At 37.6% G+C, this 13,648-nt stretch overlaps 1 protein-coding gene and 1 long non-coding RNA gene across 5 annotated transcripts in view; one reads left to right on the top strand and one right to left on the bottom strand.

Annotated features, from left to right (window-relative positions):
- Nucleotides 1–13,648, bottom strand: part of GFM2 (GTP dependent ribosome recycling factor mitochondrial 2) — a 90,134-nt gene that overhangs the window by 44,516 nt on the left and 31,970 nt on the right. For all 4 annotated transcript variants that reach the window (XM_036886078.2, XM_036886077.2, XM_057494299.1 and 1 more), the window contains one exon: nucleotides 1,003–1,083. In XM_036886078.2, coding sequence (XP_036741973.2) covers nucleotides 1,003–1,083 — 81 coding nt within the window. The remainder of the gene's footprint in view (nucleotides 1–1,002; nucleotides 1,084–13,648) is intronic.
- Nucleotides 1,090–4,307, top strand: LOC130681369 (uncharacterized). Its single transcript, XR_008994478.1, has 2 exons — nucleotides 1,090–2,026; nucleotides 2,077–4,307. It is a non-coding gene; the product is annotated as an uncharacterized LOC130681369 (long non-coding RNA).

Here is a 13,648-nt window from a genome sequence, read left to right as displayed (position 1 = left end):
AAATCCAAAGAAAAATGAGAAATCAAAGTAGAAAAAAATTTTAAAGACCTCAGAAACCAGCTTAAATGTGCTTGAAGCTACTGCTAAAGGAAATAGTACTGGGTCAATTCCACTCTAGATTGTAAGCTCTTTGAAAACAGAGAAAAATGTTGTGTGACCACAGGGCATAATAAACATTTAAAAGTTCAAACATTAAGCACAAAATTTCAAAAATTGTGGCATTTCATTCAAAAGGGAAAAAATCTTTTTTTTCCACCTCTAATTTCAAATGGCTCAAAATTAATCTACAGATCTTGTGTTTTCTTTAGTTCTTTTCATGAAAAATAACAAAGTGAATTTGCTGGACCCCATTAAACACATTACCACTTGCAAACACTTTGCTTGTTAACTCTTATGTTTCATAAAGGAAAATAAAGAGTAAGTTTGCCAAATTCATAGGCAAAGATCCCTGGCAGAAAAAAACAGAAATGCCTTGAAGAAATATCATAGTTCACTTACTATCAGTATTTTACTTGCCTAGTCTTTGGTTTAATGTATTTCAAAAGAAGAAAAGAAAAGAAAAGGCCTATAATGAGTTTCCATTAAAAATTATAACAGATTCAGAAAAAAAATGTTCTGAGAAAAATGTGATCATTGTTATAGTCTGAAAAAACAGTAAATTTTAAGTACAAAATTTTTACCTGTGATTTCCCTAAAAATACTTAGAGAAATGATTACAATGAAGAGAAAAGACTGCACAGAATGAACAATTAATTTACCTGACTCAATAAAGGTAAAAAAGATTCATTATTTCTAACTTTGTAAAGTATATCTGAAAATAGTAAATCTTTGCCATTACTTAGTACCTGTAGTGGCTCTATCTTACTTAGTGTTCTAATTTTTAAGTGAGCATTTTCTAAAGGTATGAAAAGTTGGAAAACAAAACAAAACCCCTAAAACAGAGAAATCAAGCCACATCCAATTAGTAAAACTTGGTTAAAGTAAATGAGTATGGAAATTTACCTTTTCAGCTGGTAGCAAATCAAAATTTTCACTAAATTCTCCTAAAACCAGATCTGCAAATTCATCATCCAAATCTGCAACCTGTAAAGAAAGACTTTATTTACATCTATAACTTTCATTTAATGTCACAACTATTAATGTAAGTCTCAGTACCATAAATATACATTATCCAAATATTTCAAGATAGCTACATGATCTACCTTATTCAGACCAAGGATATCTTCATCCTCTCAAAGGAAAGGAGACTGAAAATTGGGGACAGGCTCTTATGAGTTTCCTAACTTCATGGGAAGCCAAGGCAGGTAAAGCATCTTAATAAAGTGCTGTCGACTTAGTGCAAAAAAAAAAAAAAATACCCCACAGAAAATGCACAATTTACAGCCAATGATAATACATACAATGGATTGCTGTTTTTAGATAAAACTGGGGGGTCTTAATTCATGAAAGTTTCATCTGTATTATTCTAATATTCTGGATGTTCACCAGACTGCCTTAAACAGTCAAAGTAAAAGAACTAATCTTATTGTGATCCTGCACTGAGGGAATAAATTTAAATTGGGCATTGTAGGCATCATTTCAGTAATACAATTTCAATTTTAATTAATCTAATTCATGTTCTTTTCATATCATCTGTCTACATGAAATAGGAGAATTCAGCTGACAATAAAGTTAATAAAAGTTTCAAACATTTTTAATAGTACAAGGGAACAAAACATTCAACCTTGATGAGAAAAACACTTTTAACAGCTAACTGTAGTAGAAATGTACCTAACCATCCTCCTGAAAAGCAGCAGATGTGATGTGGTTAAGCACAGCCTCTGGAATCAACCTGCCTGGAAATGGCTCGGCTCATTATTAACTTGTTTAAAATGGTCAAGTTACACCACCTCTCTTTGCCTTCCTTAGTTATGGAGATAGTAGTACCTACCTCACAGGGCTGTTGTGAGGAGTAAATAACCAATTCAAATTATGTTTCCAGACATAAACAAAAACTCAAATTATGTTTCCAGAACATATAGTACAAGTATACAATAAATATTATTTTTGTTATCACTGTTTGCCTTTACAGCACAGGAAGCTGCTTCTAGTCCACACTAATCTCATTTTAAAGAAAATTGTATTTGTGGTAGAACATTCAACATAAAACTGTTCTAAGTGAACAGTTCAGTAATGTTAAGTATATTCACACTGTTGTAGAACTAATCTCCACAACTTTTTCATTTCGTGAAACCAAAACTATACCCATGAAACAACTCTTCCTCATTCTCCCTACCCCCAGCCCGACAACTGTTCTTCTATGTCCTGCCTCTACGAATCTGAGTACTCTACATACCTCAGTAAGTGGAATCATACAGTGTTTATCTTTTTGTGACTGGCCTATTTCAATTAGCACAAGGTCCTCAAGGTTCATCCATAAATGTAGCATGTGTCAGAATTTCCTTCCTTTTGAAGTCTGAAAAATATTCCATTGCATGTACATACCACATTTTGCTTATCCTTTCATCTCTTGATGAACACTGGTTTGCTTCCACTTCTGGCTATTACAAATAATGCTGCTATGAACAAGGATGGGCAAATATCTCCTTGAGCCCCAGCTTTCAATTATTTTGGATATCCACCCAGAAGTGGAAATGATATATCATATGGTAATTCTATTTTCAATTTTCTGAAGAACCACCATACTGTTTTCCATAGCAGCTGTATCATTTTCAATCCCACCAACAGTACACAAAGATTACAAATTCTCTACATCCTTGCCAACACTTATAGTTTATTTTCACTAGTAGCCATCCTATCAGGTATGATGTGGTCTTATATTCTAATTCTGTCCATATGTATATATTCCTTGTAATTAGAACTTCATTATTATCTACTGATAGTATATAATGAAAATAGAGAAAATTTGAAACTATCATGTCCTACAATATGAGATATATTTACAAGTGTATCATGGCTCCTCAACTAGATTACAAAACCCTTAGGTTTACTCTGATAGTCCATTGGTATAAGATAAATAAAAAAACTTCAAGAGTGTACCAATCACTGATTAATAAATGTCAATTCCACCTGTATTCTTTATATGCCCTCCCAGATTAAAGAAGCCATAAAGCATTAAGAGCTCTAGCTTTAAGCTTAGACCTCTAAACTGAGACAAATCTGAGACAGATTCCAGCTCTGCTACTTATTAGCTATAAGACAATTCATTTAAGCACTCTAAGTCCATTTTCTCACCTGTAAACTGGCAATAATACAGGTTGCTGTGAGAGTTAAATAATATATGTAAAGCAATTAAGCTAGATCATAGTAAGTCCTCAATAACTGTTATCCAGTAATAAAAATAACAATGATCGTTATTATATTAATAATGAAGTTTATGACTACTGTGTATTATAATGGAAGATAGTTACTTAAAAAAAAGAGTGAAAAAAATTAATGATGAGACCTATTTTGACCAGTTTAATTTAGAAGTAAAACATCAAACAGTTCAGACTCAAATGTTTTTCTCTAACATAAAATTCAGGGAGTTTATTTACAGTATGTTTTACTTACTGCTCTATATACTAACAATATTGTATGAATATTGTAAGTGTTAACAATCTTACTATTCTCTATTGACATTTTGAGAGTGGATGAGGCCCAGAGTTATATATTAACTATAAAATTGATCATTTAAAACTTTACTAAGTAATTTGACATCTGGCAAAATAAAAGATAGACATAGCCTTTGACCCATCAATTCCACTCCTAGGTTTAACCCTGAACAAATTCTTGCACATGTGCACAAGGTGACACATACATAGACATTCACAACAATACTGTTTGTAATAGCAAAAAAGATGAAACAACCTCAAAGTCCATCCACAGGAGAACAGACAATAAATTGTGGTATAATCATTCAAGAACACTATACAGATTGAAAATGAATGAAGTATAACCAGACATATATAAGAACATGGATCAACCTCCAATATAATGTTGAATAATGCAATAAAATACATACAGTATCATTCCATTTCTATAAAGTTGAAAAACATGGAAAATTAACTTCTCTAGAGATACACACATTTGTAGTAAACTATAAAGAAAAGCACATGAAAGATAAACACTACAATCAAGATAGTGGTGGTGGGGAGTAAATGATTAGCATAAGGGAGAGAGAGATGAACAGCAAGTAGCGCATGGAGACTAAAGTCTATTGCCAATACTCTACTTCTTAAGTGGGGTGGTACATACATTAGTGTTCATTTTATTATTCATTATACTTTACATATTCCACATGTAACTTCATATAAAGTTTCATAATAGAGGGGATTGGAAGATGGCGGCGTGAGTAGAGCAGCAGAAATCTCCTCCCAAAACCACATATATCTATGAAAATATAACAAAGACAACCCTTCCTACAATAAAGACCAGAGGACACAGGACAATATCCAGACCACATCCGCACCTGAGAGAACCCAGCGCCTCGCGAAGGGGGTAAGATACAAGCCCTGACCCGGTGGGAGCCAAGCACCCATCCCTCCAACTCCCGGCGGGAGAAGAATAGGCAGAGCAGGAGGGAGACGGAGCCTAGGACTGCCGAACACCCAACCCCAGCCATCCGGGCCAGAGTGCAGACACAGTGCGTGTGCAGGGGGTGCTGGATACTAGGAAAACAGGGCAGCAAGAACAGTGAACAGGCACCGGAGGCCGGGCGCTGGAGGACAAAAGAAAAGCAAGTGAACAATTTTTTTTCATTTTTTTTTTGCTGTTTTGTTTTGACAAGCGCTTTTTGGAAGTCTTAAAGGGATAGGGACCCCAATACTAGGGAAACAGGGCAGCAAGAACAGTGAGTGGGCACCGGTGGCCTGGCGCCGGAGGACACCAGAAAACCGAGCAACCAATTTGTTTTTTTTTTTTTTTTTGCTGTTTTGTTCTGGCGAGCGCTTTCTGGAAGTCTTAAAGGGATAGGGACCCCAATACTAGGGAAACACGGTAGCAAGACCGGTGAGCAGATGCCTGAGGCTGGCACCGGAGAATAAAGAAAAACCAGTGACCACCTTTTTCTTCTTTTTTAATTAAAATAATTTCTTTTTTAATTAAAAATAATTTTTTTTTTTTCTGGTCGTTGTTTTGTTTTGGCAGGTGCTTTTTGGAAGTCTTAAAGGGCCAGGGCGGGACACTTAATCCAGAGGTAGGGAATCCGGGGATCTCTGGGCACCCTAACCCTTAAGCTGCAGGGAGCAGGGAGGCCCCTTACGGAGATAAATAGCCTCCAGGCCGCTACTCCTCCAACGCCACTCCACCACTTTGGAGCAGAGGCCCGAGCCAGGCCACGCCCACAGCAACAGCAGAGATTAACTCCATAGCAGCCGGGCAGGAAGCAGAAACCCTGTCTGCGCGCAGCTGCCCAGCACAAGCCACTAGAGGTCACTGTTCTCCCAGGAGAGGAGGGCCACAAACCAACAAGAAGGGAAGTTCTTCCAGCTGTCACTCGTCCCAGCTCTGCAAACTATTCCTATCACCATGAAAAGGCAAAGCTACAGGCAGACAAAGACCACAGAGACAACACCAGAGAAGGAGACAGACCTAACCAGTCTTCCTGACAAAGAATTCAAAATAAGAATCATAAACATGCTGACAGAGATGTAGAGAATTACGCAACAGAAATAGGATGAAGTCCGGAGGGAGATCACAGATGCCAGAAATGAGATTACAGAAATGAAACAAACTCTGGAAGGGTTTATAAGCAGAATGGATAGGATGCAAGAGGCCATTGATGGAATTGAAACCAGAGAAAAGGAACGCATAGAAGCTGTCATAGAGAGATAAAAGGATCTCCAGGAATGAAACAATGTTAAGAGAACTGTGTGACCAATCCAAAAGGAATAATATCCGCATTACAGGGGTACCAGTAGAAGAAGAGAGAGAAAAAGGGATAGAAAGGGTCTTTGAAGAAATAATTGCTGAAAACTTCCCCAAACTGGGGGAGGAAATAATCGAACAGACCACGGAAATACACAGAACCCCCAACAGAAAGGATCCAAGGAGGACAACATCAAGACACATAATTAAAATGGCAAAGATCAAGGACAAGGAAAGAGTTTTAAAGGCAGCTAGAGAGAAAAAGGTCACCTATAAAAGAAAACCCATCAGGCTAACATCAGACTTCTCGAAAGAAACCCTACAGGCCAGAAGAGAATGGCATGATATATTTAATACAATGAAACAGAGGGGCCTTGAACCAAGGATACTGTATCCAGCACAACTATCATTCAAATATGACGGTGGGATTAAACAATTCCCAGACAAACAAAAGCTGAGGGAATTTGCTTCCCACAAACCACCTCTACACAACATCTTACAGGGACTGCTCTAGACGGGAGCACCCTTAGAAAGAGCACAGCACAAAACACCCAACATATGAAGAATCGAGGACGAGGAATAACAAGGGAGAGAAGAAAAGAATCTCCAGATAGTGTATATAACAGCTCAATAAGCGAGCTAAGTTAGGCAATAAGATACTAAAGAGGCTAACCTTGACCTTTGGTAACCACGAATTTAAAGCCTGCAATGGCAATAAGTACATATCTTTCAATAGTCACCCTAAATGTTAATGGGCTGAATGCACCAATCAAATGACACAGAGTAATAGAATGGATAAAAAAGCAAGACCCATCTATATGCTGCTTAAAGAAACTCACCTCAAACCCAACGACATGTACAGACTAAAAGTCAAGGGATGGAAAAACATATTTCAAGCAAACAACAGTGAGAAGAAAGCAAGGTTTGCAGTACTACTATCAGACAAAATAGACTTCAAAACAAAGAAAGTAACAAGAGATAAAGAAGGACACTACATAATGATAAAGGGCTCAGTCCAACAAGAGGATATAACCATTCTAAATATATATGCACCCAACACAGGAGCACCAGCATATGTGAAACAAATACTAACAGAACTAAAGGGGGAAATAGACTGCAATGCATTCATTCTAGGAGACTTCAACACACCACTCACCCCAAAGGATAGATCCACTGGGCAGAAAATAACTAAGGACACGGAAGCACTGAACAACACAGTAGAGCAGATGGACCTAACAGACATCTATAGAACTCTACATCCAAAAACAACAGGATATACATTCTTCTCAAGTGCACATGAAACATTCTCCAGAATAGACCACATACTAGTCCACAAAAAGAGCCTCAGAAAATTCCAAAAGATTGAAATCCTACCAACCAACTTTTCAGACCACAAAGGCATAAAACTAGAAATAAACTGTACAAAGAAAGCAAAGAGGCTCACAAACATATGGAGGCTTAACAACACGCTCCAAAATAATCAATGGATCAATGACCAAATCAAAATGGAGATCCAGCAATATATGGAAACAAATGACAACAACAACACTAAGCCCCAACTTCTGTGGGATACAGCAAAAGCAGTCTTAAGAGGAAAGTATATAGAAATCCAAGCATATTTAAAAAAGGAAAAACAATCCCAAATGAATGGTCTAATGTCACAATTATCGAAATTGGAAAAAGAAGAACAAATGAGGCCTAAGGTCAGCAGAAGGTGGGACATAATAAAGATCAGAGAAGAAATAAATAAAATTGAGAAGAATAAAACAATAGCAAAAATCAATGAAACCAAGAGCTGGTTCTTTGAGAAAATAAACAAAATAGATAAGCCTCTAGCGAGACTTATTAAGAAGAAAAGAGAGTCAACGCAAATCAACAGTATCAGAAACGAGAAAGGAAAAATCACGACGGACCCCACAGAAATACAAAGAATTATTAGAGAATACTATAAAAACCTATATGCTAATAAGCTGGGAAACCTAGGAGAAATGGACAACTTCCTAGAAAAATATAACCTTCCAAGATTGACCCAGGAAGAAACAGAAAATCTAAACAGACCAATTACCAGCAACGAAATTGAAGCGGTAATCAAAAAACTACCAAAGAACAAAACCCCCAGGCCAGATGGATTTACCTCGGAATTTTATCAGACATACAGGGAAGACATAATACCCATTCTCCTGAAAGTTTTCCAAAAAATAGAGGAGGAGGGGATACTCCCAAACTCATTCTATGAAGCTAACATCACCCTAATACCAAAACCAGGCAAAGACACCACCAAAAAAGAAAACTACAGACCAAAATCCCTGATGAACGTGGATGCAAAATTACTCAACAAAATATTAGCAAGCCGAATTCAAAAATACATCAAAAGGATCATACACCATGACCAAGTGGGATTCATCCCAGGGATGCAAGGATGGTACAACATTTGAAAGTCCATCAACATCATCCATTACATCAACAAAAAGAAAGACAAAAACCACATGATCATCTCCATAGATGCTGAAAAACCATTTGACAAAGTTCAACATCCATTCATGATAAAAACTCTCAGCAAAATGGGAATAGAGCGCAAGTACCTCAACATAATAAAGGCCATCTATGATAAACCCACAGCCAACATTATATTGAACAGCGAGAAGCTGAAAGCATTTCCTCTGAGATCGGGAACTAGACAGGGATGCCCACTCTCTCCACTGTTATTTAACATAGTACTGGAGGTCATAGCCATGGCAATCAGACAAAACAAAGAAATACAAGGTATCCCACCAGTTCCTGGACTTGCCATGGGAATGAGGAAGGAGATATCTAAGCTGGCCTGTGCATACAGTAAAACAACAAATTTGACTGGATCTATACTGTTGGAACTCAACCAAGAATTTGGAGAAGTGCAAATTGTAGCGCTCCAAAGTCTTACAACTACAGACTATTTACTGTTAAAAGAACATATGGCATGTGAACAGTCCCCAGGAATGGGTTGTTTTAATTTGTCTGATTTCTCTCAGACTGTTCAAGTTCAGTTGGACAATATCCACCATATCATAGATAAGTTTTCACAAATGCCTAAGGTGCCTAACTGGTTTTCTTGGTTTCACTGGAGATGGCTGGTAATTACAGATATGCTTTGGTTATGTAACTATACTCCTATTATGTTAATGTGTGTGCGCAATTTAAGTAGTAGCTTAAAACCTATACATGCTGAAGTTACTCTACAAGAAGATATGTCAAAGAAATAATCAATCTTCCCATGTTTTCTTCCGTCTGCTACTTCTATAGCTTTTCTTCTTCCTTCCTAATTACAACCCTTAAATAGAATTCGTGCCTCATATCAAATTTACCGAGTATCATAACTCCTCCAAGTGGTAAAGATACCTCAAGACAAATGCTGGGCATAGAAGCCACAGGGCATAAATATGCAAAGAAGTAAAAAGCTAACCTTTTCAAACAGTAAGGCTTCCCTCTCACTTACCAACTTCACATTTCCCTGTATGGCTCCGGAAGATGACTGGTTAGCCAGAGACGGGTAAGATTCCTCAAGGGAGGAACAACCTAAGACAGGCACAGTCGCAGGGGGGCCATCAGGTGAGAAATTGGGGATCAACAGAGGTGAGGCTTAGAACCTCACCCCCCCTGTTCTGAGAGAAATCTTCTGCATACGTGGATGTTTTATTGCCCTGGTCTAGCTTGGATTAACACATAGTATACAGGCACACACCTGATCATCTACATTTGCTCTCTTACAACACTAAACTATGTTTTCTACCTTTATCTTGTATCTACCTACCACTTCAGCATTTTATTAAAAATAATAATAATAAAGAGAGAAATGTGGTATCCACATATAAAACAAGTATAAAAACCAAATGAGTATTCATATTTGAACTGACTGTTTATAGTTCATAATGCATGAGCAAAACCGAAAGTTTCTGTGATGACTGCCCTTGTACTGTTCACTATGTAACTTATTCACTATGTAAGAATTTGTTCTCCATGTAAGAACTTGTTTGTTATGCCTCAGAAGATTGGAGACTGACGAAAATTAGGCTTGGGGTGGATTAATGATTGTGCATTGAGCATTGACTCCCCTATACAGAATTTTATTGTCGTTAACAACCATTTGATCAATAAATATGAGAGATGCCCTCACAAAAAAAAAAAAAAAAAAAAAAGGACAGACTTCCAATGGTAAAATAAATAAGTAACCGGGATGTAATGTATAGCATAAGGAATATAGTCAAGATATTTTAATAGCTTGGTAGGGTGATAGCTGGAACCTAGAATTATGTATATAAATGTTCTACCACTGTGTTGTACACTTGAAACTAATGTAATGTAATACTGTGCATCAACTACCCTTCAATAAAAAATAATTATTTAAAAAAAAAAAAAAAAAAAAAAAAAGAAATACAAGGAATCCAGATTGGTAAAGAAGAAGTTAAACTGTCACTATTTGCAGATGACATGATACTGTACATAAAAAAACCCTAAAGACTCCACCCCAAAACTATTAGAACTGATATCGGAATACAGCAAAGTTGCAGGATACAAAATCAACACACAGAAATCTGTGGCTTTCCTATACACTAACAATGAACCAACAGAAAGAGAAATCAGGAAAACAACTCCATTCACAATTGCATCAAAAAAAATAAAATACCTAGGAATAAACCTAACCAAGGAAGTGAAAGACTTATACTCTGAAAACTACAAGTCACTCTTAAGAGAAATTCAAGGGGACACTAACAGATGGAAACTCATCCCATGCTCGTGGCTAGGAAGAATTAATATCGTCAAAATGGCCATCCTGCCCAAAGCAATATACAGATTTGATGCAATCCCTATGAAACTACCAGCAACATTCTTCAATGAACTGGAACAAATAATTCAAAAATTCATATGGAAACACCAAAGACCCCGAATAGCCAAAGCAATCCTGAGAAAGAAGAATAAAGTAGGGGGGATATCACTCCCCAACTTCAAGCTCTACTATAAAGCCATAGTAATCAAGACAATTTGGTACTGGCACAAGAGCAGAGCCACAGACCAATGGAACAGACTAGAGAATCCAGACATTAACCCAGACATATATGGTCAATTAATATTTGATAAAGGAGCCATGGACATACAATGGCAAAATGACAGTCTCTTCAACAGGTGGTGCTGGCAAAACTGGACAGCTACATGTAGGAGAATGAAACTGGACCATTGTCTAACCCAATATACAAAAGTAAACTCAAAATGGATCAAAGACCTGAATGTAAGTCATGAAACCATTAAACTCTTGGAAGAAAACATAGGCAAAAACCTCTTACACATAAACATGAGTGACCTCTTCTTGAACATATCTCCCCGGGCAAGGAAAACAACAGCAAAAATGAACAAGTGGGACTATATTAAGCTGAAAAGCTTCTGTACAGCAAAAGACACCATCAATAGAACAAAAAGGAACCCTACAGTTTGCGAGAATATATTTGAAAATGACACATCCGATAAAGGCTTGACGTCCAGAATATATAAAGAGCTCACACGCCTCAACAAACAAAAAACAAATAACCCAATTAAAAAATGGGCAGAGGAACTGAACAGGCAGTTCTCCAAAAAGAAATACAGATGGCCAACAGACACATGAAAAGATGCTCCACATCGCTAATTATCAGAGAAATGCAAATTAAAACTACAATGAGGTATCACCTCACACCAGTAAGGATGGCTGCCATCCAAAAGACAAACAACAACAAATGTTGGCGAGGCTGTGGAGAAAGGGGAACCCTCCTACACTGCTGGTGGGAATGTAAGTTAGTTCAACCATTGTGGAAAGCAGTATGGAGGTACATCAAAATGCTCAAAACAGACTTACCATTTGACCCAGGAATTGCACTCCTAGGAATTTAACCTAAGAATGCAGCATCAAGTATGAGAAAGATCAGTGCACCCCTATGTTTATCGCAGCACTATTTACAATAGCCAAGAATTGGAAGCAACCTAAATGTCCATCGATAGATGAAATGGATAAAGAAGATGTGGTACATATACACAATGGAATACTACTCAGCCATAAGAAAAGGGCAAATCCAACCATTTGCAGCAACATGGATGGAGCTGGAGGGTATTATGCTCAGTGAAACAAGCCAAGCAGAGAAAGAGAAATACCAAATGATTTCACTTATCTGTGGAATATAAGAACAAAGGAAAAACTGAAGGAACAAAACAGCAGCAGAATCACAGAACTCAAGAATGGACTAACAGGTACCAAAGGGTGGGTAGGGAGGGATAAGGGGGGGAGGGAAGTAGGGGGGTATTAAGATTAGCATGCATGGGGGGTAGGAGAAAAGGGAGGGTCGTACAACACAGAGAAGGCAAATAGGGATTCTACAACATTTTGCTATGCTGATGGACAGTGACTGTAAAGGGGTTTATAGGGGGGACCTGGTATAGGGGAGAGCCTAGTAAACATAATATTCGTCATGTAAGTGTAGATTAGTGATACCAAAAAAAAAAAAAAAAGGCAGTTCCTGTGTGGTAACCTCCAATGAGTTCTACACAAGGGTATAAAGGGCATATAAAAGTGTAGGTAAAGTGTCTGTTTGTGTTTATACAGAGGATCAAAGCCTAATTGGGCTACCCCGAAAATGAACTAAGATATGATATGAAAAAGAACTTCCAACATCAGCACTCTCTGGAAGACTCATGCCAGATGATGATCATCAAAAAACCCCAACAAAGATCCACGCACTGCTACAGCTGTAGATGCACTCATCCCACCAGTTCCTGGACTTGCCATGGGAATGAAGGAGACATCTAAGCTGGCCTGTGCATACAGTAAAACAACAAATTTGACTGGATCTATACTGTTGGAACTCAATCAAGAATTAGGAGAAGTGCAAATTGTAGTGCTCCAAAATCTTACAACTATTTACTGTTAAAAGAACATAAGGGATGTGAACATTCCCCAGGAATGGGTTGTTTTAATTTGTCTGATTTCTCTCAGACTGTTCAAGTTCAGTTGGACAATATCCACCATATCATAGATAAGTTTTCACAAATGCCTAAGGTGCCTAACTGGTTTTCTTGGTTTCACTGGACATTGCTGGTAAATACAGGTATGCTTTGGTTATGTAACTATACTCCTATTATGTTAATGTGTGTGCGCAATTTAAGTAGTAGCTTAAAACCTATACATGCTGAAGTTACTCTAAAAGAAGATATATCAAAGAAATAATCAATCTTCCCATGTTTTCTTCCGCCTGCTACTTCTATAGCTTTTCTTCTTCCTTCCTAATTACAACCCTTAAATAGAATTCGTGCCTCATATCAAATTTACCGAGTATCATAATTTTCCCAAGTGGTAAAGATACCTCAAGACAAATGCTGGGCATAGAAGCCACAGGGCATAAATATGCAAAGAAATAAAAAGCTAACCATTTCAAACAATAAGGCTTCTCTCTCACTTACCAACTTTACATTTCCCTGTATGGCCCCGGAAGATCACTGGTTAGCCAGAGACGGGTAAGATTCCTCAAGGGAGGAACAACCTAAGACAGGCACAGTCACAGGGGGGTCATCAGGTGAGAAATTGGGGCTCAACAGAGGTGAGGCTTAGAACCTCACCCCCCCTGTTCTGAGAAAAATCTTCTGCATACGTGGATGTTTTATTGCCCTGGTCTAGCTTGGATTAACACATAGTCTACAGGCACACACCTGATCATCTACATTTGCTCTCTTACAACACTAAACTATGTTTTCTACCTTTATCTTGTATCTACCTACCACTTCAGCATTTTATTAAAAATAATAATAA

The sequence above is a fragment of the Manis pentadactyla genome, chromosome 2 (assembly GCF_030020395.1).
Source record: "Manis pentadactyla isolate mManPen7 chromosome 2, mManPen7.hap1, whole genome shotgun sequence".
Taxonomy (NCBI): domain Eukaryota; kingdom Metazoa; phylum Chordata; class Mammalia; order Pholidota; family Manidae; genus Manis; species Manis pentadactyla.
This window is presented reverse-complemented; position numbering and strand designations above follow the sequence as displayed.